This window comes from Cucurbita pepo, chromosome LG09 (genome assembly GCF_002806865.2).
Source record: "Cucurbita pepo subsp. pepo cultivar mu-cu-16 chromosome LG09, ASM280686v2, whole genome shotgun sequence".
Lineage (NCBI taxonomy): Eukaryota > Viridiplantae > Streptophyta > Magnoliopsida > Cucurbitales > Cucurbitaceae > Cucurbita > Cucurbita pepo.
Genome location: NC_036646.1, coordinates 3,976,382 through 4,000,352, shown reverse-complemented (window position 1 = coordinate 4,000,352; position 23,971 = coordinate 3,976,382). Strand labels below are relative to the sequence as shown.

At 36.1% G+C, this 23,971-nt stretch overlaps 3 protein-coding genes across 11 annotated transcripts; 2 read left to right on the top strand and 1 right to left on the bottom strand.

Annotated features, from left to right (window-relative positions):
* Positions 1-1,134: 1,134 nt before the first annotated feature.
* LOC111801678 (OTU domain-containing protein At3g57810-like) lies at positions 1,135-5,021 on the top strand. Of its 3 annotated transcripts, none has more exons than XM_023685774.1 (7): positions 1,135-1,293; positions 1,393-1,444; positions 1,942-2,063; positions 2,237-2,277; positions 2,977-3,075; positions 4,162-4,317; positions 4,773-5,021. In XM_023685774.1, the coding sequence occupies exons 2-6, from the start codon at positions 1,402-1,404 to the stop codon at positions 4,304-4,306; spliced, it is 450 nt and encodes a 149-aa protein (XP_023541542.1). In that variant the 5' UTR covers positions 1,135-1,293; positions 1,393-1,401; the 3' UTR covers positions 4,307-4,317; positions 4,773-5,021. The 3 variants fall into 3 exon arrangements, with proteins under 3 accessions (XP_023541542.1, XP_023541541.1, XP_023541543.1); XM_023685775.1 differs by lacking the exon at positions 1,135-1,293 and adding an exon at positions 1,524-1,642 and having other exon boundaries at positions 1,335-1,444; XM_023685773.1 differs by lacking the exon at positions 1,135-1,293 and having other exon boundaries at positions 1,300-1,444.
* A 1,283-nt stretch (positions 5,022-6,304) lies between these two features.
* On the top strand, positions 6,305-15,679 carry LOC111801677 (urease-like). The gene is given in 20 exon segments (XM_023685772.1): positions 6,305-6,350; positions 6,432-6,571; positions 6,641-6,714; positions 6,787-6,832; positions 6,941-7,015; positions 7,018-7,048; positions 9,528-9,670; positions 9,855-9,965; positions 10,054-10,217; positions 11,343-11,721; positions 11,797-11,905; positions 12,027-12,166; positions 13,052-13,189; positions 13,287-13,378; positions 13,973-14,102; positions 14,194-14,352; positions 14,450-14,617; positions 14,787-14,921; positions 15,123-15,194; positions 15,282-15,679. Coding segments are annotated over 19 exon segments (2,514 nt in total). The 5' UTR covers positions 6,305-6,350; positions 6,432-6,445; the 3' UTR covers positions 15,504-15,679.
* A 1,387-nt stretch (positions 15,680-17,066) lies between these two features.
* LOC111801675 (cyclin-dependent kinase G-2-like) lies at positions 17,067-22,536 on the bottom strand. Of its 7 annotated transcripts, XM_023685769.1 has the most exons (10): positions 20,374-22,536; positions 20,045-20,180; positions 19,844-19,932; positions 19,555-19,666; positions 19,370-19,476; positions 19,112-19,287; positions 18,917-18,998; positions 18,656-18,733; positions 17,696-17,782; positions 17,067-17,631 (listed from the first exon to the last, which is right to left on the bottom strand). In XM_023685769.1, the coding sequence occupies exons 1-6, from the start codon at positions 22,071-22,073 to the stop codon at positions 19,188-19,190; spliced, it is 2,244 nt and encodes a 747-aa protein (XP_023541537.1). In that variant the 5' UTR covers positions 22,074-22,536; the 3' UTR covers positions 17,067-17,631; positions 17,696-17,782; positions 18,656-18,733; positions 18,917-18,998; positions 19,112-19,187. The 7 variants fall into 7 exon arrangements, with proteins under 7 accessions (XP_023541537.1, XP_023541538.1, XP_023541533.1 ...); XM_023685770.1 differs by adding an exon at positions 19,746-19,768 and having other exon boundaries at positions 18,656-19,287; XM_023685765.1 differs by adding an exon at positions 17,871-17,954 and having other exon boundaries at positions 18,656-19,287.
* Positions 22,537-23,971: the final 1,435 nt, after the last annotated feature.

Sequence of the window (23,971 nt, the reverse complement as noted above, 5' to 3'; positions counted from 1 at the left end):
GATTGCCGAAAACGGTTTTTGGTGAGTATCAAGGTCCCTCGATTTTAATTGGTTAACTATATAAATGTTTACATATCTGACTCCAACATGAGAGTGTCTTACGGAGTATTCTTAATAATCACCACGTTTTTTAAATTATTTTCAGGTAAGGGCAAACCGTAGCACATGAGTGACGAACAAGATAAAGAAACCGATCATGGGGCAACTCTAGCATTTTGGATGGAAGACGTTTTCCTTTTAAACTTTTTTATTGTTGAACTATTTAGTTGAAGTACAACTTTTTAAAATTTCTTTAGAAAGGGGTCCCCGAGCATATCTCCACTAGAGTGTCTTTTTAAAATCTTTTCATGTATTTTAAATTATAAACTTTTTATGCTAATTGACGTTTTCGACCGATACGTGTGCGGAAAATCAAGCCGTTCTAAATAAAAATATTCTAAAAATGAACAAGTCCCTTGTGTCAACCTCATAAGAAATCAACCAAAGTTAAAAACCATTAACCAAAGTGAAAAGTAAAAAACCATTAACCATAGTTAAAATTGTTGGATGAACCATAGTTCAAATTGTTATAATCAAGGAATACTCTCTCCACGGTGATGCGGCCTTTTGGGGAAGCCCAAATTAAAGCTATGAGAGCTTATACTCAAAGTAGACAATATCATACCATTGTGGAGAGTCGAGTTCATCTAACTTGGTATCAGAGTCATGCCCTAAACTTAGTTGTGCCGATAGATTGGTAAACCCTCAAATGTCGAACAAATGACTCCAAAAGAAAAGGAGTCAAGCCTCCTTGAAGGCATAGTAAAAAATGACTAAGACTCCAAAGGAGTCGAGTCTCGATTAAGGGGAGGTGTTGGATGATGGATGACGAAAGTCTCACATCAACTAAGCCTTCTCGAAGACATAATAAAAAATGACTAAGACTTCAAAGGAGTCGAGCCTGATTAAGAGGAGGCGTACTTTGTTCGAGGGGAGGTGTTGGATGATGAATGATGAATGATGAAAGTCCCACATTAGTTAATTTAGATAATGGTAATCAATACTCTCACTTTTTGAGTAATCCCATAAGAACTTATGCTAGATAATATCATATCGTGGAGGCTTCATAAAAATCTTAACGCTATCACAGCGGGAATCTTTCAATCAGAATGGAGGGAAATGTAAAGGCGATAACGATAAGTTCGTTCGAAACCGAGTGATCGGAATCATCCCGTACAGCTACATGCGCACCAGAATGCATCGAATTCGATTCTTTGCGATAGCGATCTCTTTTATCATTACCACATTCTGCAGGTGATCCTCCATTTTTCCTTCTTGAGATTCGAATTTTGCATATCGGAGCGACTTTGTTCAAGCGTGTTTTTGTATGGTGTTCTGTACTTGAAAACCTAGATTTTGGTTATGCGAACGCCGGAAAATTCCATTGCTCAGTTTCAAAGAATCCGTATGTTGATTTCCTCAATCTTCTTCTCATTAACTGAGTTAAGTGCAGCTTTTAGAATTTTCTTTCTTGTATCTATCAGGTTTAGGAAATGATTGATTGAAGCTTCTATGTTTAGTTTTTTGATCCTGCAATAAGCAATATACTAAACTATCGGAACTCTCTGTTTCTACTGCTTCACGTTTTTAATGATTCACGGAGGTGCGTTTATGATTTTATTTATTGGATTTTCCTGTTTTGGATTACCGCGGGGATTCTTGTCTCGCTAAATTTGATGTTTATATTCAATTTCTGTGACAGGAGATCTTTAGTTTTCGTAGTAGATGCTAAATGCTTAATTTGGCATCCATTTGAACTTCGTAATTTGTTAAATTCATATCTCTGTTTTTCTTTTCTTTCTTTCGGATTTTTCCTGAATTTATTATGTTTTGTTAGAAGTTACAAATATGAAAGACTCTGCAATGATCTTTTGTAAGACGGTGTCTTTTGATGGCTAACAGGCATAGCTGGTGATGGAAGATGTTTGTTTCGATCAGTGGTTCACGGTGCTTGTCTCAGATCTGGCAAGCCAGCTCCAAACGAGGATCTCGAAAAAGAGCTTGCAGACGAGCTTAGAGAGAACGTGTGATCTTAAATTAATTTCTAAGGGTTTTTTTTTTTCATCTTTAGATTATTGCATTATACATAATAGAATGATCCAAGTTGCTGATTGACTTTACTTGGCACTTTTATTACTGCCTTCCCATTTTGCTACCCCCATCAGTCTGACCAATATTTGTTGAATTGTTTGAATAGGTTGCAAATGAGTTGATGAAGAGGCGATTGGACACCGAGCGGTAAATTTTGTTGAGGACTCTTAGCTTATACCATATAGAAGTTTTTGTATATCACAACTATTTTGCACAATTACAAAAACAACAACAATCACTTGATAAAGTTTTAATAAAAAGTTGAATTAAACTTGAGGTCGGTAAGTATTGGAATATGTTATTAATAATACACGTGAAACTATTAATGCATCACATTAGTAACAATTTCAATTATTTTGGTGATTCTCATTGACAGAAGTATTTAATTTTTAGTTAGAGTTCATATATTTCATATCTAAAACATATATCTGTTGCATATTATTTGTTAAGATATGATGGTTATGTAGTATGATTCAATAGTTGCTGAATCATTAATCATTAGTGTATCGAATTGGGTTCAATAAGCAAGTGCTATATGTTCACAAAGTCAAATTAGTTCCTATTTATGTTGTTATGGTATCATTCTGTTATTTTTTTGTCAGTAAAATGTATTTGTGTGTGTCTTCTACGTTTCACCTATGAGCAAGTAACGATCTAGAAAATCTCGGCTTTGTCTATTTATTTCGTTCTCCACTCTCGAATTACTGTGGAGGCTGTTTGCTTTTATACGTCTATGCTCTAATCTCATTGCGTGAGCTGCTGCTCTGCTGACCATCTTTGTATTCTTGCATTTAATTAAATTGTAATAGACAACAGAGAATATCCAAAGTGTGCACTGATTGGCAGGTTTATTGAAGGTGACTTTGGCCAGTATGTTAGATGCATGCGCCAACCACACGTTTGGGGAGGAGAACCTGAGTTACTTATGTCTTCACACGTCCTACGGTAATCTCTCTGTTCAACCATTCTCCTTGTTGCAGTTTTCTCATTGATACATCTCATTCCTGATCATCGAGTAATTCGTATAACTTGAAAACGTGCTTGCTCGTGGGTATTTTTTGTTTCTTAGTTCTTGTTGCTAGATTCTAGAGTGGCTGATGAATGCCTTGTTGAGGATTGTTGGGAGGGAGTCCTACGTTGACTAATTTAGGGAATAATCATAGATTTATAGGTAAGTAATACATCTCTATTGGTATGAGACCTTATGGGAAAGCCCAAAGTAAAGCCATGAAAGCCTATGCTCAAAGTGGACAATATCATACCATTGTGGAGATCCGTGATTCCTAACAAGCCTCTGAAATTTGTCACTACATGCATTTGATTTCGATTATTTGAAGCAAGCATGTACTTTTATGATGTTGGGCTTCATATAGTTCTTAAACGTGATTTGAAAATTGTAAAGAGGATATATTACCCAAATTTTCTGAACCTTACTATACCCTAGAGCCATGGAATATCGCTGGAATTCTTAGCCAACGTGTTAGTCGTGTGTCGTTTGAAGTTAATAACTTAACCCATGTTTAGTAGGTAGGTTTACTTATCTTAGACTGGTCATATAAACTCCAGTTTATAAGACATGTTTTAGACTATAGGCTCTCTTTGTTGAGCTCGCTATACCGATGTTGGCGCAGATTACTTTCACTTGCCTGAACTAACTTTGTACAACCTTATATAATTCCAAGTAGAGATTACAAACCTAGACTCGATGGAGAATGTTTTGTTTTTGTACTTGAATATAATAGGAATTACGACTCTCCCCAATGGTATGATATTGTCCACTTTGAGCATAATCTCAAGCTCTCGTGACTTTGCTTTTGGTTTCCCCAAAAGACTTTATACCAACGGAGATGTATTCCTTACTTATAAACCCATGATCAACCCCTTAATTAGCCAACGTAGGACTTCCCACCAACAATCCTCAACATATAAGGTATATTGTGTTACGACGAACCCTGCTGCATTATACAGACTGATTTAATTGGCTTATCAGATAATTAGATAATGCTCATTTGTTTTTGTGTCTTTTTTAAGGATGCCAATCTCGGTCTACATTTGGGACATGAAGTCAGCAAATCTGAAGCTCATAGCTGAGTATGGGCAGGAGTACAGTAAAGAGAATCCTATTCGCGTCCTTTTTCACAGCTACGGGCATTATGATTTACTGAAGGCTCCATGAAATTAAAAGCAGTAACATCCCTTGCTTCCCTATCTATTTGCATCTGTGAGAATAATTGAAAGATATACCATGAATGGTAACTGTTTCTAAATTAGTCTCTTTTCATGAGATCCCACGTCGATGGGAGGAAAACGAAACATTCTTTATAAAGGTGTGGAAACCTCTCCTTAGCAGACGTGTTTTAAAAACCTAGAGGAGAAGTCCGGAAGGAAAAACCCAAAGAGGACAATACCTGTGAGCTCTTACACTTTTCCTTCGGAAAAAACCAATTTCTTTTAATTATAACTTATTATTAATCTGAAAAGTGTTCAAATGTATAGTAAAATAAATTTTTAAGCTTATTTCGTTTCATGTGTTTATATCTTTGTTGTTAAGTTCAAAAGAAATTATTCATTAGAAATCTTACATAGACACGTGCTTTGAGTCAATATTCATGTCGGGTTAAGGGTTTCATTCGTACTTGCAGGTGCATAGACATGGAGAACTCTACATAGAAACTTGCTGAAAGAGAGAGCAAGCAGGTTTGATGATACACTCAAATATATATATATGCACACACAGAGTTAGAGATTATTTTGCTTGTGGTAATATTTTGGTCTTCATACTTTTATTTCGTACAACTCATGTCTGTAATAATTAAGTTTTCGGCTTAAAATTTTTGCTGTAGTATATCACCTTACAAACAGATATATAATACCGATTTTCCAAGGTAAAAGAGCCCCGTAAGGTAAGACCGATTCGAAACAAAAATAAATAGAAACATAGTTCCAATAAAGGGAACCCACGGAACATATTCTTTGTCAATTTAAGTTTTGCTCACGTCTCGAATGAATTCAGGGATTTGAAGAAATTCTGATTGTTTGTAGATTACGAACCGCTATAATGGATGAACCTAATAAGATAGCAATTACAACTCAAGAAATAATAAGTACTTGGGCATGTATATCGGAAAATAGAAGAGTTGTGTGAATCAAAAATACAAGGGAGGTTCATGGCCAAGGGTAAAGATGCTCGAGTAACAGTTATTTTGGAATGTACTCGTTGTGTTCGAAATGGTGTTATTATGGAATCCGTGTATATTTCCAGATATATTACTCAAAAGAATTGACACAATACGTCTAGTCGATTGCACCGATTACAGACTCACACAATTCGCCTATTTAATCTTCATTTATGCAAAATTTCTTATTTATTTTTGTGCGGATAATTCGCCTATTTAATCTTCATTTATGCAAAATTTCTTATTTATTTTTGTGCGGATTGAGGTGGAATTGTAGAATTGTTCACGAAAAATTTACGGAATCGAGTTTTTTTGTGTGTGGTCCTATATTAATTTTAAAAAATTTAGTGGATAATTTTCATTTTCTAAACCGATAAAATATTTTAGTAAATTCAATAATATTTCATAAACAAAAATATAATATAAATAAAGATGAGATTTCTTTTTCATCTCTGTTTCTTTGTTATCGATTCGATTTTACATAAGAAATAGATATCTCTTACTTATTTATTTTATTATTTTAATTATTTGAGGCTAACTATTATTTTTGAAACTAAATGAACGAAAGAAAATGTAGAAATTAAATAATACTATACTATGAATTATTTTAATTATTTTCCTTTGATTCATAAACTTGAAAAAAACATATAACATTAAATAAATGTCGACGTGTCAAATTGTGTGGAACGCGAATCCTACAAAACGCATCTAATTTCCACGTCATCATCCCTTCGCATGCAATGGGCAGTAGTGACACGTGTACGGTGCACATGATCTCTATACTACCGCCGTTTAAAAACAATCCAAAATATTAAATATATTTTAATTTGTCTTTTAAGAGTTTGATTAATAATTTAATTACAAAAACTAATGACAAGAATGATTACGTGCTTTTCCTCTGCTGACAATGCAGTCCACGTGTAATACACGTGTCATTTTTAAAAAGAAAATACGTACTCGAAAATAAGTATAAAACAAACAAATCGTTCATAATCCTTGACGCAGCGGTAGGTTGATTCAATTTTCCCGCGCTAATCGATCAATGTAGGGTTTGAAATCGCAATAATTTTGTTGATCCTCTCCAGATTTCTGCTAAGGATTTTATTTTGTTCAATCTTGTTGTAGTGACGAAGAACATCATGAAATTGAGTCCGAGAGAAGTGGAACAGCTAGGTCTACATAATGCGGGATTTCTAGCGCAGAAGCGTCTTGCTCGTGGCGTGAGATTGAATTACGCTGAAGCTGTAGCACTAATTTCCGCACAGGTTTGTTAATCGAACTTCATTTCTTGCTTATTCTCATCGTATTTGAAGGATTCATCGCGTTTGTAATAGATTTTGGAGTTTGTTCGTAATGGCGAGAAGAGCGTGGCGGATCTGATGGATTTGGGGAAAACACTGTTAGGAAGGTTTGTTGAAAATCTTTTTGATTCGTTATTCGTCTTGATTTCTGGTGTGATGAGATTTGATCCTGAAAACAGGAGATTAGTTCTTCCTGGTGTTCCGCATCTTTTGGATTACGCTCAGGTGTTGATTTGAAGTTTTTCGATTGATTCAAGGTGTTGATTGCCGATACTCGGCAAGAATGTTCTGAGATTTGAGTTGATTTTGAGTTGATTTGTGTTCATGTTACAGGTTGAAGGAACTTTTCCCGATGGGACTAAGTTAATCACTGTTCATAATCCCATTGATTCAGAGGATGGGAATCTGTGGAGCTAGCGTTGCAGGGCACTTTTCTTCCAGGTAGATTTCTCCCTCACTATGATTTATACTCTTAACAGTTTTCTATTTCATTTATGCTATTTTCTGCGTTCCAAAAGATTTCAATCAAACATCCCCATGCAGACCTACAGACCTACTTAGTGCCCAAAGTTTGGGGTATACGTAGATCGAGCTAAACAATTTTGATCTTAATTCTAAGAATATGGTTTATGGTCTATGATAGATTCATTATTTAAAAATGGTATAAATATTGAGGTGTTTTTTTAGAAATTTATGGAAGATTACTGGGCCAAATTATCACTCTAGGAGACCCATTAATACAAAGTATATCTTAATATATTTTATTAGATTTTATTTGATTTGGGTCCACTCGACGATGAACTCAAAACTCGAATCAAATCTATTCGGTTGTAGTAAATTAATACAACCTAACCCAAAATGGCTACAAAACTCTAATCAAATCTATTCGGTTTCAGTAAATTAATACACCCTAACCCAAAATGGCTAATCTAACTCAACTTGATATCTATAAATCGAGTTAAATCTGTTCGAGTGGTGGGTTCAATGTGTTTGGGGGGGTGGGGGTTTCATCTTAAACTTTTTTTTTTCTTTTTTTTCTAATTTTTAACAGTTTAGGTTGGGTCAGATTGCTTGCACGATTATTTATTATAAGTTTTATTTATAATAAAAGTTAAAAAAATAATTATTTATTTATTTTCAAATTGAATTAATAGTTACTACTCAATTTCAATATTATTTTGAAATGTAAAATATTATTTTGAAAAATTACATTTCAAAGGCTTTAATTCTTTTTAGATGTAAGAGTTAGTAGAATAAAACCATAGGACTGATTATTTTTTTCAACCTGGTGATTTTGTTGCAATCCTATGAACAAATTAAGAAAAAAAGGAAAATAGAAAAAATTATTGTAGAACCCAATAAAATTAAAATAACAAATAATTTCTAAAATTAACATTTTGTGTGTGCTTTTGTTCGAACTAATTTTAGAAAAAAACTCATCATCCAAACAAACCCGTCAAATTTTAATCTATTTCAAACCAACTCAAAAGTTACATTATATCAAAAAAGATAATTCGATTTATTATATATATAACTTTCTGATATATATTTTGAGAGTTTTTAAGTATCACATTAAAATTAATTTTAGTTAACCCATCTATCAGTTTTTCTTTTAATTCTTTTAATTCTTTTTAAAAGGAATCCAATTTTTTGAAGCACTTTTCATTTATTAAAATTTTAAAAAACCATTTTGGATCCCATAAAAGAACTCAATAAGATATATTAACTCATTTTAATTTTTTTAATTATTAAAAAGTCCAATGTCTTTCTCGAATTATTCTAACACACTTGTTTGCTAGTTCTGGAGAGGAGAACGCATCTTACATTCGTGATAACAACAGTAAAACTTGTTTGGAGGGTAAGAATGTGATTTTCAAAGACAAGAAAAATTGCGTAGAGGAAAGATTTATAATTCTGATGAAGAAGTGAATAAAACTTTGTCTAACTTACCATGACAAGAAAAACTGCGTAGAGGAAAGATTTATAATTCTGATGAAGAAGTGAATAAAACTTTGTCTAACTTACCATGAATACGACTATCTACAATGCTATGATATTGTACACTTTAAGCATAAGCTTTCGTGCTTTTGCTTTAGCCTTTCGCAAAAGGCCTCGTACCAATAGAGATAGAGGCCTCGTACCAATGGAGATAGATAGTATTTCTGGATTATAAATTCATAATCATTCCCTAAATTAGCCTAGGGATTATAAGTAATGGTTCCCTAAATTAGTTCCCTAAATTATAAACCCATAATAATTCTCTAAATTACCTCCCAAATTAGCCTAAATTAGTCCCTAAATTAGAGCTTATGAATTATAATGATTCCTGTATTATAAAGATCATTTCTCTAAATTAAGATCATTTCTCTAAATTAGCTTAGGATGATTCCTCAGGGCCAGGAGAAGAGTGTTTATATACCTCATATTTAGGATTTTCATTAATTCATTGTTAGGGTCTGGACGAAAAAGACTGTTTGACACACCTCTAGGTGTGGGTTTTTGTCCCCTCAGATTTGAGAATTAGAGCGGCCTTTCTCGTCTCCAAACCTAGTCGGAAAAAAGGATTCTAATTCGGTCGTAGCAAAAGAAATTTTGTTAGTCAAGATGCTTTTTGACCAATTCAAAGGAAGACGGAAGACTAGGCTAGCTGATCTTGGTAAAAAAGAATCACGATAGATTGTTCAAGTCTGCAAGCTCCAAGCAACAACAGTGGAAAAGCTGTTGCGCCTTAGCTTGTAGTTTAAGAGTCTCTAGGAGTACCCTTACTGATATCGTTTCGGGTGCCATTGTCACCAAAAGGTTCAAATTCTCTTAGTGAACTTTCTAATGTTCTATAATGTTTTTTTTTGGATATAATTCTGGATAGCATTCCTTGTACTTTTGTTGCATTTTTCTTTGATGAAAAAGAATTATTTTACAGTTCCTTCGTTAGACAAGTTCCCTTCGTTGGAAAGTAGCACAGTGCCTGGCGAGATTATCTGTGTTGATGGTGAGATTGCAATCAATGTTGGGCGGAAAGCTGTAATACTCAAGATAAACAATAAGGGAGACAGACCAATTCAGGTGCTTTATATGTTCTTATTTTTTCAAACTTAAACCAAATGATATCATAAACTCATGCAACTAATCAGCTGCTGAGCACCATGTATACCTGATGATATATTGGAGCAGATATCCCATTTTTCTAGTCTTGAGTTGAAGCTATCTGTTGAATCTTAATGTAATCAATTTGATGATTTCATCTTAGGTTGGCAGCCATTATCACTTTATTGAGACAAATCCTTCCTTGGTATTCGATCGATCTAAAGCTTATGGCATGCGCCTCAACATATTAGCAGGATCAGCAACACGATTCGAGGTTCAAATTTTTAATCTTATTGGGGCTTCTTGTTCTTGATTCTTGTTACAAAACCGATATTGTTATGAACTTTTCTTTATCCTATTAGCCAGGGGAGCAGAAATCTGCCACTCTTGTAGCTATTGGTGGTAACCAAGTTATCAGAGGGGGAAATGGCATTGCTGATGGTCCAGTGGATGATTCCAAGTTGAAAGAAGTGATGGAAGCTGTGCATTCAAGAGGATTTGGAGATTTGGAAGAAAAAGATGCGAGGTATACACTATCTAATCTATCTAATCTGCAAGTTTGTATTGACTATTGTTTTTTCATTTGTTACGATGGTTGATGGTTGGGAGAGGAGTCTCTATTTATAATTAAAGAGTTAGATCATGGGTTTATAAGTAAGGAATACATCTCCATTGGTACGAGGCATTTTGGGGAAACTAAAAGTAAAGCTATGAGAGTTTACGTTCAAAGCGAACAATATCATACCATTTTGGAGAGCGGTGGTTTCTAACATGCTATCAGAGTTATACCCTGTCAAAACAAAGAAGTTTTGAGTCTCGAAGATGTAGTCAAAAGCGATTCAAGTGTCGAACAAATGGTGTACTTTGTTTGAGGGCTTTAGAGAAAGAGTCGAGCCTTGATTAAAGGGATTAAAGGGGAGGCTATTCGAGGGCTCTATAGGCCTCAGGGGAGGCTTTATGGTTCTCTTTGTTCGTAGAGAGAGAGGATTTTGAGAATTGCCAGGAGAGGAGTCCTACATCGATTAAGTAAGGGGTTGATCATGGGTTTATAAGTACGGAATACATCTTTTTTATTGGTATCTTCATTGGTATGAAGCTTTTTGGGGAAACCAAAAGCAAAGTCATGAGAGCTTATACTTAAAGTGGACAATATCATACCATTGTGGAGGTTCGTAGTTTGTAACATGGTATCAGAGTCATGCCCTTAACTTAGCTATGTCAAAAATGTCGAACAAAGAAATTGTGAGCCTCGAAGATGTCAAAAGTGACTCAAGTATCGAAAAAAGGGTGTACTTTGTTCGATGGCGCCAGAGAAGGAGTCGAGCCTCGATTAAGGAGAGGCTGTTTAAGGGCTCTATAGGCCTCAGGGGAGGCACTATGGTGTATTTTGTTCAAGGGGAGGATTGTCGAGAGAGGAGTCCTACATATGCATTGGTATGAAGCCTTTTGGGAAAACTAAAAGCAAAGCCACGAGAGCTTATGTTCAGAATGAATAGTATCATTATCGTTCAAAGTGAATAGTATCATTATCATTCAAAGTGGATAATATCATTATCATTACAAAGAGTCGTGATTCCTAACAGTTATATAGTTCATACTCCCCCTTATATATCCAGACACATCGAAGCCTTTTTAAGAAATCATTTTGCAGAGTAGGTGTCACTGGAGACAAGGACGATGTATTCACGACGAGAGTTTCTCATGAGGATTATGCGAACCGGTATGGTCCTACTACCGGTGACAAAGTTCGACTCGGTGACACAGATTTATATGCTGAAATCGAACACGATTTCTCCCTTTATGGAGATGAATGTGTATTTGGCGGTGGAAAGGTTATTAGAGACGGAATGGGCCAATCATGTGGGCATCCACCGGCTTCATCTCTTGATACTGTAATAACCAATGCAGTGATCATTGATTATACTGGAATTTTCAAGGCAGATATTGGTATCAAAGATGGCTTCATTTCCATTGGAAAATCTGGCAATCCTGATGTCATGGATGGAGTTCGTCCTAACATGATCATTGGGGTAAAAATCTCTCAACTCACCTTGATTTTTGAGCTGTTTTTGTTCTAATGATTCCTTTCGTTTCAATGTTATCAGCTCAATACTGAGGTTATAGCTGGAGAAGGCTTGCTGGTTACTGCAGGAGCTATAGATTGTCATGTGCACTACATATGCCCTCAAATGGTACACGAAGCGATATCGAGCGGTGAGCTGAATTAATTGCGTATATGTATGAGATCAATCGGTGTCAGTGTTGGTGTCGGTGTCGGAGGCATACATTGAAGTTTAATTTGAGTTTTTTGCACGTGAATTTGACGTTTAACTAGGCATCACGACACTGGTCGGAGGTGGAACGGGGCCTGCTGAAGGAAGTTGTGCTACTACTTGCACACCATCCCCAGTGCAGATGAAGATGATGCTGCAATCCACTGATGAACTTCCCCTGAACTTTGGCTTTACAGGAAAAGTATGTCTGTTTTCCTTTTCTGGTCTGCTTGCCCCTCCGAAACGGTCCTTCTGGCGTTGCCCGTTTCACCTCTTTGGGGGTTTATATTGGTCTAGATTTTAATACGAACACATTGTTGAGGATTGTTGGGAGGGAGTCCCACATTGACTAATTTAGGGAATGTTCATGAATTTATAAGTAAGGAATACATCTTCATTGGTATGAGGTCTTTTGAGAAAACCAAAAGTTATGAGGTCTTTTGAGAAAACCAAAAGACCAAAAGTTATGAGGTCTTTTGAGAAAACCAAAAGTAAAGCCACGAGAGGTTATGCTCAAAGTGGACAATATCATACCATTATGGAAGCTCGTGGTTCCTAACATGGTATGAGAGTCATGCCCTTAATTTAGAAATGTCAATAGAATTCTCAAATGTCGAACAAAGAAATTACTAGCTTTGAAAGTGTAGTCAAAAGTGACTCATGTGTCGAACAAATAGTGTACTTTGTTCGAGGGCACTAGAGAAAGGAGTCGAGCCTCGATTAAGGGAAAGTTGTTCGAGGGCTATATAGACCTCAGGGGAGGCTAGCTTCGGAAGTGTAGTCAAGAGTGACTCATGTGTCGAACAAATAGTGTACTTTGTTCGAGGGCCCTAGAGAAAGGAGTCGAGCCTCGATTAAGGGAAAGTTGTTCGAGGGTTATATAGACCTCAGGGGAGGTGAATTGTTGAGGATTGTTGAGAGGAAATCTCACCGAAAGATCGTGTGTTTATAAGTAGGGAATACATTTCTATTGGTATGAGGCATTTTTGGGTCCAAAGCAAAGCCACGAGTGCTCATGCTCAAATTGGACAATATCATATCATTATGGAGATCCGTGATTTCTAACACACGTTTTTGTTTGATTCAGGGGAACAGTTCGATGCCAGATGAGATACATGAAATTATAAGGGCGGGTGCGATGGGAGTGAAGCTACATGAAGATTGGGGATGTACTCCTGCTGCTATTGACAATTGTTTAGCTGTGGCAGAAGAATATGACATCCAGGCACTTCTCTTTCAGTCTTGTGAAATTTTTCTATATCAGTTTGAAGCTTTTGAGCATTGTTATTGAAGTTTTCTTGTTGCCCTTTTGCTTTTGTTAGGTGAACATTCATACTGACACCTTGAATGAGTCTGGATTTGTGGAAGATACCATTGCAGCTTTTAAAGGAAGAACTATACACACATACCATAGGTAAGAGCTTTGTCTTACTCTGATCGTTGGCACATTATGTGGTCGAGATAGGTCGGGTAGGGCCCGAAACGTAGTTGCTTCATCTATCTCTCTTCCACCCTTTTCCGTGATATAGAGTCTTGCACAATTTCGACCATCGACTACGCCTTTCGACCTGAGCTTTTGGAAGTTTGGGGCGTTGTTCAAGATAGCTTGGGTAAGGTCCCAAAGGTAGTTATTCCATCTGTCTCTCTTCCACCCTTTCCCGTGATATAGAGTTGCCCCATCTATCTCTCTTCCACCCTTTTCCATGATAATAGCGTCCCGCACAATTTCGACCATCGACTACGCCTTTTGGCCTGATCTTCTGGAAGTTTGGAGGCATTGGTTCAGATACGTTGGGTAGGGTCCCAAAGATAGTTATTCCATTTGTCTCTCTTCCATCCTCTCCCGTGATATAGAGTCCCGCACAATTCCGACCATTGACTACATCTTTCGGCCTGATTTTAGGCCCTGACTAGGCAACCGTATATGTTGTAGCTTGCATTTGCGTGTCTTAAGGCGATATGTGAATCTTGTCCCATGTAACGTTTTGACCTTGAATTGTTTGGGCAGTGAAGGAGCTGGAGGTGGACATGCTCCCGATATCATTAGAGTGTGTAGTGTGAAAAATGTACTACCGTCGTCAACTAATCCAACACGACCCTTCACGAGCAATACTATAGATGAACATCTTGACATGCTGGTACATAAAATATAAATGAAATTAGTTCCCAATTCATAACTCATCCGAGTTTCCCAGTGCGGTTTCGACTTGGGCGTTTTATTTCATACAGATGGTGTGCCATCATCTGGATCGCAACATTAAAGAAGATTTAGCTTTTGCTGAATCAAGGATAAGAGAGGAAACAATTGCTGCAGAGGATATTTTGCATGATATGGGAGCAATCAGTATCATATCTTCTGATTCACAGGCTATGGGCCGCATAGGAGAGGTTCTCTTCTTACTGCATTTTACTTCCATTTCATATCATCAGATCTGTCGTTTTGTTTTTCATGTAAGCACTTTGATTCACAATTTGGTTTGGTCAGGTGATTTGTAGAACATGGCAAACTGCGCACAAAATGAAGCTGCAAAGAGGACCGCTTGATTCCAAGAAACCGGACAACGACAACCTTCGGATCAAGCGATACGTCTCGAAATATACAATAAATCCAGCCATAGCAAACGGGTTTTCTCAATATATTGGTTCAGTGGAGGTACTGTAATTTTGATTCTCGAGTTCATTAGATATTACTCGATGAGCTAGAGATACCGTTAATATGAATTTACTCGAAACTTTGAAGGTCATTTCGATTAAAACTAGTTTGTTACTTTGGTTGCTTTTTTGCATCAATGATCTTATAATTTGTCCTGTCCATCCTACAGGTAGGTAAGTTGGCTGATCTTGTCCTGTGGAAGCCATCCTTTTTTGGGGCAAAACCAGAGAAGGTGATTAAAGGTGGTACAATTGCTTGGGCGAACATGGGCGATCCAAATGCAAGCATTCCTACACCCGAACCGGTAAATTTCTATTACCTCTATCGGCACGACGTTCGGATCGTGTGACAGAATGAAAACATGATAGCAAGAGAACTCAACATTGGGTTTGAACGAAGAACTTCTACTATTCTCACGAGACAACACAATAAACTAACATGACGCGATAGCATACGGTTGTCGAGAAATACTCGGATTTCGTAACCAACTCATTTTACTTTGTAGATACTGATGAGGCCAATGTATGGATCAATTGGGAAGGCAGGAAGTGGGAACTCAATTGCCTTTGTCAGCAAGGCATTGACCGTTTAAATCTCTATCAGTTTCTTCTTCAGCTGCTGTGATTTACTCTTAACCTGAAGTGGTTTGCTTTGTGTGGTACAGGCGAGTCTTAACGCGGGAGTTAAGGCCATGTATGGTCTAAACAAGAGAGTTGAAGCTGTGGGGAACACAAGGATGTTGACAAAACTTGACATGCAATGGAATGATGCCCTTCCAAACATAACTGTGGATCCCGAAAACTACGACGTAATAGTAGACGGCGATGTTCTTACCTGCCCGCCCGTCTCGACCGTGCCACTTTCGACCAGCTACTTCCTTTTCTAGACTTGGTTCTGCTCCTGCCATTGGCTTACCCTTAACGTTTCGGTGTCTGTTAGTTTGTAACTATGTTTGATACCGAGACCATACATATAATAAGCGAAGATATGAGTTATGTGATAGGGAGGAATGCCAATGTTTAAAAGTAAAATGAATAAAGGCATACCATATTGTTCCATGTATGAACTACCTGATCAATTTACTCGAATAAATAAGATTATAAATGATTTTATTCTTTGTTTCAAAATATATTGCTCATTTATTCTATGGATAGCTAAATTAATAAAAATAACTTCCGTTCAAGCTAAGATTAGCCACTCTAGCAATTGAATACCTTATAGCAACAATATAATAGCTAGAATCAAATGCATTCCTAAATTGAATACCTTATAGCAACAATATAATAGCTAGAATAATGCATTCCTAAATTCATTCAATCTGGTCGATTCAAATGCATTCCTAAATTCATTCAATTTGGCCGAATCAAATGCATTCTTGAATCAAATGCATTCTTTCATTCAATCTGGCTTGAGAGTGAAATAGAAGGGATAGAGAGTGAAATAGAAGGGATAGAGAGTGAAATAGAAGGGATCGAGAATGAGTTGTAGTTTTGAGTTTGTAGTTAAAGAAGTGAGATAGAGAAGGGATAGAGAAGGATAGAGAAGGATAGCCGGCCTTAAGAAAGAAATTCTAGATTCTCGATGCTTTTGCGCTAGTCATGAATCTATCTTGGGATATCTTGATTATCTTTATGATGGGTCGTAACAACTCCCTTTGGGGAATAAAGAATCGAATCAATATTTTATTTTAAAAATACGTATTAATATTTTATTTCAAAAATACATATTAATATTTTATTTCAAAAAATACGTTTGACGTTTCAAAAATATTTTTACATTTTCAAAAGGTTAAACTAACAGGCTTTAAATTTTTTTTATTTTAAAGCACCTTTGAACACTTCTATTAAATTAGTTTATTTTAAGTAATAAAATGTCATTAATTAATCTATTTTATTAAACTATTTAAATTTTTATTAACATGTGAGAATATTCAACAAAACATCTTAACAATTATTCTCAAAGGGATTAGAACAAATTTTAAAAGGCTCTTAATTGTTGGATTTTTTATTTTATATTTCAAAAATCATAAATATAATATTATAAATATATAATTTCTTTTTCTTGATCATGAGAAAATGCATGAATATACTCCCTGTCTATCATCTACCTTCAACATCTTCGTAGAAAAGAGAGCAGCGTTTAGCAGAACGTTAAAACCTTGCATCAACACTCAAAGCATAAACTTTATCAAATACAACAACTTACCACCGAATCGATAGATAGATGTAAATGACGCAAATAAAATACGATACCGTAATCTAATGTTCAGAAAATCAACTATTCTGAAACGGGAAAGAAATCGTTTTTTTCTCAGGCTGAACGCAAGGATTTGAGATCGTTCTACAGAAATTATTCAATTATCCAACCATGACCAAAAAACGCCTCGGCAATGGACGCGAGGTGACATGAATAACTTGTCAGACCGGGCGGTATATAAATCAACAAATAATAAAAAGGGAAATAGGGTCATGACTTTATTAGCCGAGTGATTTTGTTCCAAACAAGTTCCCTGCCTAACATGACATCAACAATCAAGATTCGATATAAACGAAAGGATTAAGACGCTATGATATTCCCTAGCATGACAACAAACAAATTGACTATAAACCAACCAGTATCAACCTATTATTCTAAAGCATCAGATCAAACTCATCACTAGACGGTTTATTTCATTCTTACACCAACCAGTTTTCAACCCATGACATCAGACAATAGAACGATTTCACCATTGGTTTTCAAAATAACATTGAAGTCGTAACCATAAACCGACACTGTGAATACTGGAAGGTTAGCAACCAACGGTAAACACACTAGAAAGAAAACCAAACATCAAATAAGTATCAGGTTGAATGAACGCAAAATGCATTTTGAAAAGAAGATCAGATGCATAGTATGGTTGACACTAATAGCTAAGGGTTAGAAGATTCTCACTCAATCTCCGCCGAGCTTGATAGTACACTTAACACACTTTTCGGTGTATAGAGCGTTTCCAAACAGCACTTCCAAGAAGAAAGCTGTCGAGCAAATGATTTAGGAACTTGAAAAAATGCAAACAAAAACAAAGTTGTCATATGGTACCTCAAGTGGGTGAATCAACAACTAAGTTAATAACTTCATAACTTCCAGAGCAATGAAGGTAAGCTCCTCAACCTGCTAGCTTTGATACTGCAGTGACATTTGCAGAAAAATCACGCTTTCACACCAATTAAAAGAGAATAATAAGTGATAAAAGTCGATCCATTTTATACATTACTTTGAAGAGTGATGGAACTGCTGAACAAGCTAATGCATACTTATTCTTTCTTTCAATAGCCAAAAAAAGAATTTGAAGCTCGTTCTACCCATGTCACCAAAAAAGAAATAATAATTACATCAAGTGGCAGCATGCAAACACCAACGCGCATATGGATCAAATAGAAGGAAATCTATTTCTTGAATAAAAGCAAATAATGAGTTTAGAAATTCAAGTAAAGTAATAACGACTTCTAACTTTAGGTAAATATTATGGAAACAGAAACATAAGGGGAAGCTTGGTGCTCCAGATAATACATAATTCGCGATGTCTTCTTTTAATATGGAAATTTGCATCCATCAGCACCAGCAGTGATTGGAACTAAATTATACCCAAAGAAGTAGTCACTTAAATCACCAACAACCAAACACTGATTACATTTTTAAGGAAGAAACCCATAATAAAAAGTCAGTGCCCACTAACAAATTCTTGTAAAGAAACCTATCCACAGTCCTAGTTATAGAACCCAGATATAACCATTTGCAAGAAAATATACCTCTAAGGTGTGAATTAACTTCCATCTAAAACTTTGGAGAATTTGAAATAATGGGGTTAAAGGAACAAGATAAATCAGGCTTATAAGTAAAAGCATATTTGGTAGACCCAACTATTAGGTAAGCACTGTAATAAATACAACGAACACTTCAAGTTGAATTTTCAAAAAACATGCACACAACCAAGATACTGATATAAAAAGCTTCAAAACATGATCCTGATCCTGAAGAATTTTGCAATTAATTAATTACCTTTGAAAAACTACCGTTACTGTCATATTCTTCGCCAACGAGAAGCAAAGACCGCCCTCCCCTTCCCACCAACCATCTCTTGCAAACACAATTCAAATATTAAAAAGGAGATTATAATTGAACCAGGTAGGCAGTAAATCCATCGTGATCTAATATTATAAATGAAATTTATGGCCAATAGCCTAATTTTCAATAAAAATATGTTACACAATTAGTTTCTGCTGAAACTGACTTTAGCAAGAAAACAACAATGTTCCACACCTCGCCATGCAAGCCGTGTCTCACTGAAGCATTTTCTATATGATGACCAGAGGAGAAGAATAGACGTCAAGCTGCAATATATCTTCTTCAAAGAAGCAAAAAAAAAATACATATCTTGAACCAAATATCCATGAATGCCGTGCTAAAAGAGCACTAGTAATCTGTCAAACAAGATTCACAGCCTTCTTCCCTCACCTCAATCAGGTCCAATAGTCAGAGTTATTAAAGAAATAACTTCAGGGCAACCTCGGTCAAATTACCAGATCCCCTCTCAGCCAAACAAGCCAGATGTTCCCAATTCTCCTTGCTGCAACTCCTTTCTGCGCTGCTCTTCTAAGGGGTCTGGACTCTTCATTACTCTCCGGAAACGCCTACACAGGTATCATGCTATTGTTAATATTAAGTTTCAATAGAAGTTAAACCACAAACTCATAAGTCTAACAGCTGTCATACCTGTCCTGAGCATGCTGAGCAGGAAAAGTAGGCATGAATGCTTTAGACTTTGGAAGAGGAACTTCTGAGAACCATTCGTGATTAAGAGCAGCCTCAGCTGTAATTCTCTGCAGTAAGAAAACAAATATCAGTAGGCAATCATGAAAGTGGATGAGGAAATCAAAAGGAATTGATCATATATTTACCTTCTCAGGATCGTAAGTTAGTAGTTTGTTCAACAAATCAAATCCTGAATCAGAAAGAACTGGCGAACCCGTGAATGATGTTGCAGGAAATTTCTTACGCAGTAAGTTGTACCTGAAAGAAACATGTCAGCAGTTAAAAAGTGCTATGAAAGTTAACTGGAAGGTCACCAAATGAGGCCAGATAGCCAGACCAGAATCACCCAAAGCTGGAAGCCTGGGAAAACAGTGGGAAAAAATAAGAAAAAATGTGATTGTTATACTCGGATTCAGTGACATCAACAATACTTACTGGTGCTTAACAAAGTTGACCCGAACTCCTGGAAGATTGGAAAATCCAGGCCAAATTGTTTCATTTGGTGTGCCTAGCATTCGGAATATCTGCAATGTTCAAGGTAAGGGCATGAGAATGCACACAATAACATTGAACATAACAATTAATAAACGCCAATCAACTAAAATTTGAACACTCTAATGTAGTTAACTATTTTACCTTGTCAAGTTGATCAACTTCTGTTTTCCCATTAAACAGTGGTTGCTTTGATAATAATTCAGCCATAATACAACCCAATGACCACATATCAATGGCTGTCGAATACTGTCTTGTTCCCAAAAGAAGCTCAGGTGCCCTGACAACATGCATGAAAAAAAGAAATTTTAAAACAACATAGAACATTTTTATTATTTACCTGTAAAAGAAAATTTTCATCTAGACTCGTGGCATGCATCTTCAACATAATCATCGGGCAAATTAATGCCACCAATAGTATAAAAGATAATATAAGAGAGTGGACATTAGAAATAGACATGGATAAGACATACCTGTACCAAAGAGTAACAACCATATGCGTATATGTTTTCAAAGGGCTCCCATACTGTCGAGCTAATCCAAAATCACAGATCTTCAACTCTCCCTGATTATTCAAGAGTAAATTTGATGTTTTTAAGTCCCTATGAAGCACCCAATTATCATGAAGATATTTAACACCCTCCAATAACTGTAGCATCAGACATTTGACTTCACTTTGACTAAATGGCTGCTTCATTGTCTCCATGAGTGCTTTTAGATCATGCTCCATGTATTCCATTACCATAAAAATGCTATCAAGGCTACTGCCCACCACCACTTCTTTTACATCAACAATTGAAGGGTGATGAAAAGAAAGGAGAATGTTTATTTCTCTCAAAGAAGTCATTGGAAAACCTTCTCGCTCCTTTTCCATTTTTACTTTCTTCAACGCAACTATTTCCCCTGACTTTTTGTCTCTGGCTCTATATACAACACCGTAAGTTCCTTCATCAATCTTATTCAATCTTTCAAATTCATCAACACTTCTACAGCCCTGAAGCATATTTACATTTCGGGGGGGAGGGCCACTGAGCTCTGCCTCCTCGGGAGATTCTGTCTCATCCTCGGAATCATTATCTAACCGGCTACTGCTAGTATCTGATCTATGAATTTCATCACCTAGCTCTGTGCCTTCGAACTTCTCAAAATCATTACCGAGGTAATGATTCCCACTAGATGATCGAGACCGATCACCATGTTCTGTCGATTCAGATGATCTTGTCCCTGCTTCAGAGCCATGTCTCATTACCTCCCCAATCTCTGGAGTTAATGATTTCCTTTGAAATCGAATGCCCTCCAAGGACTCGGAAATTGGTGTTGTCTTCCTCCTTTTAGGGATTTCCTTGTCTAAAATTTCACCTTCATCACCGGGAGAGTTATTTCCGGCAGCCCATCTAGAGGATGAAATGTTTCTTGTGGGGACATAATCATCATCCCCAAGATTTTCTGCTTCAAGATCACTCTCCAATGGTTTCCTAATTGAAGCAGAAGATGGCATCATTGGTGAACCACTAGCGGAAAATTCATCTGATCCAAGAGCAACAGAAGATTCAGCAAGTGAAGAAGGTTGCACATACTCGTGATCAATAGTTCTGACAGTGGGTACGGCATCAAGAGTATCCAATACCACATTAGGAGATTGCCGCTGCTCCTTAGGAAGCGGCAGAGATGAATCTGTCACAGCCTTGGCGACCTTATGTCTTAGGGAAACAGTCTCTTCCTTAACGTCTCTGTCCCAAACTATCGGTGAGAACTTCCTCTTCTTCTCAGGTGGAGAACGAATTCCATTCTCCGCCACCTTTGGTGCCTCGCTATTCTTAAATTGTAATCCAGAATCGGTGGCATCGTCAGATCCACTCTCACTGGATAACTCACCCGGCTCCCTATCCATTGCCCTGACAAGAAAAACACTTTGATTGATTCCATGAGGCCCACCGCTGCTGCCAGAATCGCTTCTACTTGAAGAACGTGCACTACCATTACCTAATTCCCTGTCCTTGATCTCCTTCGGCCTGACCCTAACTCTATCCCTAACCTCCCAACCTCGACTCTTATTGCTTTCACGGTTACGCCCCCGTCCCCGTTCATACTCTTCCTTCGCACTCACATCAAAACCGGAATCTCGGTCCTTCATATCATAGTCGCGATAACCCCCCATCCTCCCCGCTGCCATCGAAATCCCAAACCCTACCCCAATAATTCCCAAAGAAAACCCTAAATCCCGAATTATTACAATAAAAATATTCGGAAATCGGCCAAATAAATACAAGTCGAAACCCTAAATCCAAAAAATTCAGATCGCGAATAGAATCGCGAAGTGAACAAAAAACGAAGTAAAATCCACAAAAGACCCGTCAAATTTTCAACGAATCTCGTGGTAGAAACGGAAAAGTCGAAGAGCAATTCGAAGTTGAGAAATATACCCTTGAAATCGATTGCGCAAACTAAATAGCAACCCTAAAACGCAATTGAATACGAGCTTTAACCCCAATCCGGAAACTGTATCAGACAAACAGCAGTATCAATGGAAGAAAAGGCCCGGATGCGAGTTTAAGAACCCTAGTCAATCGAGACGAAACCACCACGAACACGGAAGAATAAGGAAAGTGCGCGATTCTGAGTATACACGTAGTGGACATGGATGATACGACGCCTCTCATAATTTTATTTATATTATTCATTTATTATTATTATTATTATTATTATTATTATTTCTTTTCTAAATTGAATTATTTTAAATTTTAAATTATTTTTTATTTTTACCCTTTCTATAGTTAAAATTAATTTAATTATTTATAATTAACTTAAATAATTTGATTTTACTGTATATACAAGTATCCTAAAAATAATTTTAAATAATTAAAAAATATCTAAACTAATTTATTATTTTTAAAATCTCTGTTAAAATATATTATTTATTATTAGACGTTTTAAATTAGATTCTATTTTCAATATTTCCAAATTTTTAAATAAAAATTAATAGTTGATTGAATATGTATTATTTATTTTTGGATCTTTTCTAAATTATTCATCTTTCAACTTGAATTTCTGTAATTTTTGTAATTAAAAATTAGAAGCCCTCTTAAAATATTTATTGGATTTTTTTTTTTTTATCTTATATAATTCTGAGTTTTCGGTTGAACACAACTCTGTAAATTTACAGACTCACACTGCTTTATATTGATTGGGATGATGAACGGAGGGATATATTTAATACTACCAAATCTATTCCTAAAATTTCTTTTTTTATAAGTAAATCATTTTCCTAAATTTATTCCGGTTGTAGGATATATTTAATACTACCAAATCTATTCTTAAATTTATTGAAAAGTATTTTTTAATTAAATGCAATTTTTTTTTATATTAATTTAGCCTATTTTCTTTCAATCAAATAAAAAATTAAAGTTTAAATTTAATGAACATAATTTATCCATATTTAATGGGGAGAATTCATAAAATTATGTGTGAATAAAATGATTTAAGTATTTTAAGATAAGGATTTAGATATTCTAGAAAAATTTAAAGTTATAAATGTTGATGATGGAAGTCCCACATCGGCTAATTTAGGGAATGATCATGTGTTTATAAATGAGGAATATTAAGAATGAGGCATTTTGGGAAAGCCCAAAGCAAAGGGTTTATAAAGGAGGAATACTAACTTCATTGGAACGAGGCGAGGAATAGACTCCATTGGAATCACCTCGAGGGGTGGAGGATTTATAAGTGAGGAATAGGCCTTTGGGCTTACTAACTCGATTGGAATCACCCCTTTTGGGGTGAAGGGTTTATAAGTGAGAATACTAACTCCATTGGATTGAGACCCTTTGGGAAAGGCCCTTTGAGAAAGACCAAAGCAAAGTGGACAATATCATACATTGTGGAGTGAGAACTTATGCTCAAAGTGGACAATATCATACCGTAGAGTGAGAGCTTATGCTCAAAGTGGACAATATCATACCATTGTGGAGAGTCGTGTTCGTCTAACAATAAATACTGCTCAACCTAAGTTATCATCTTCGTTAATAGTGTTTGTAATGTCGTGTAATAATACTACGAACGAAGCTTAATTAA

What these genes read in the sequence shown, in the direction of transcription:
- LOC111801678 (XM_023685774.1), top strand. Translation starts at nt 1,402, where the DNA reads ATGCGAACGCCGGAAAATTCCATTGCTCAGTTTCAAAGAATCC. An exon ending in CAGACGAGCTTAGAGAGAAC is followed by an intron (nt 2,064 to 2,236) that starts GTGTGATCTTAA and finishes TTGTTTGAATAG; the next exon opens with GTTGCAAATGAGTTGATGAA. An exon ending in AGGCGATTGGACACCGAGCG is followed by an intron (nt 2,278 to 2,976) that starts GTAAATTTTGTT and finishes ACTGATTGGCAG; the next exon opens with GTTTATTGAAGGTGACTTTG.
- LOC111801675 (XM_023685765.1), bottom strand. Translation starts at nt 22,073, where the DNA reads ATGGCAGCGGGGAGGATGGGGGGTTATCGCGACTATGATATGAAGGAC. An exon ending in GTTGTTACTCTTTGGTACAG is followed by an intron (nt 20,181 to 20,373) that starts GTATGTCTTATC and finishes GCATGTTGTCAG; the next exon opens with GGCACCTGAGCTTCTTTTGG. An exon ending in GCTCAGCATGCTCAGGACAG is followed by an intron (nt 19,288 to 19,369) that starts GTATGACAGCTG and finishes ATACCTGTGTAG; the next exon opens with GCGTTTCCGGAGAGTAATGA.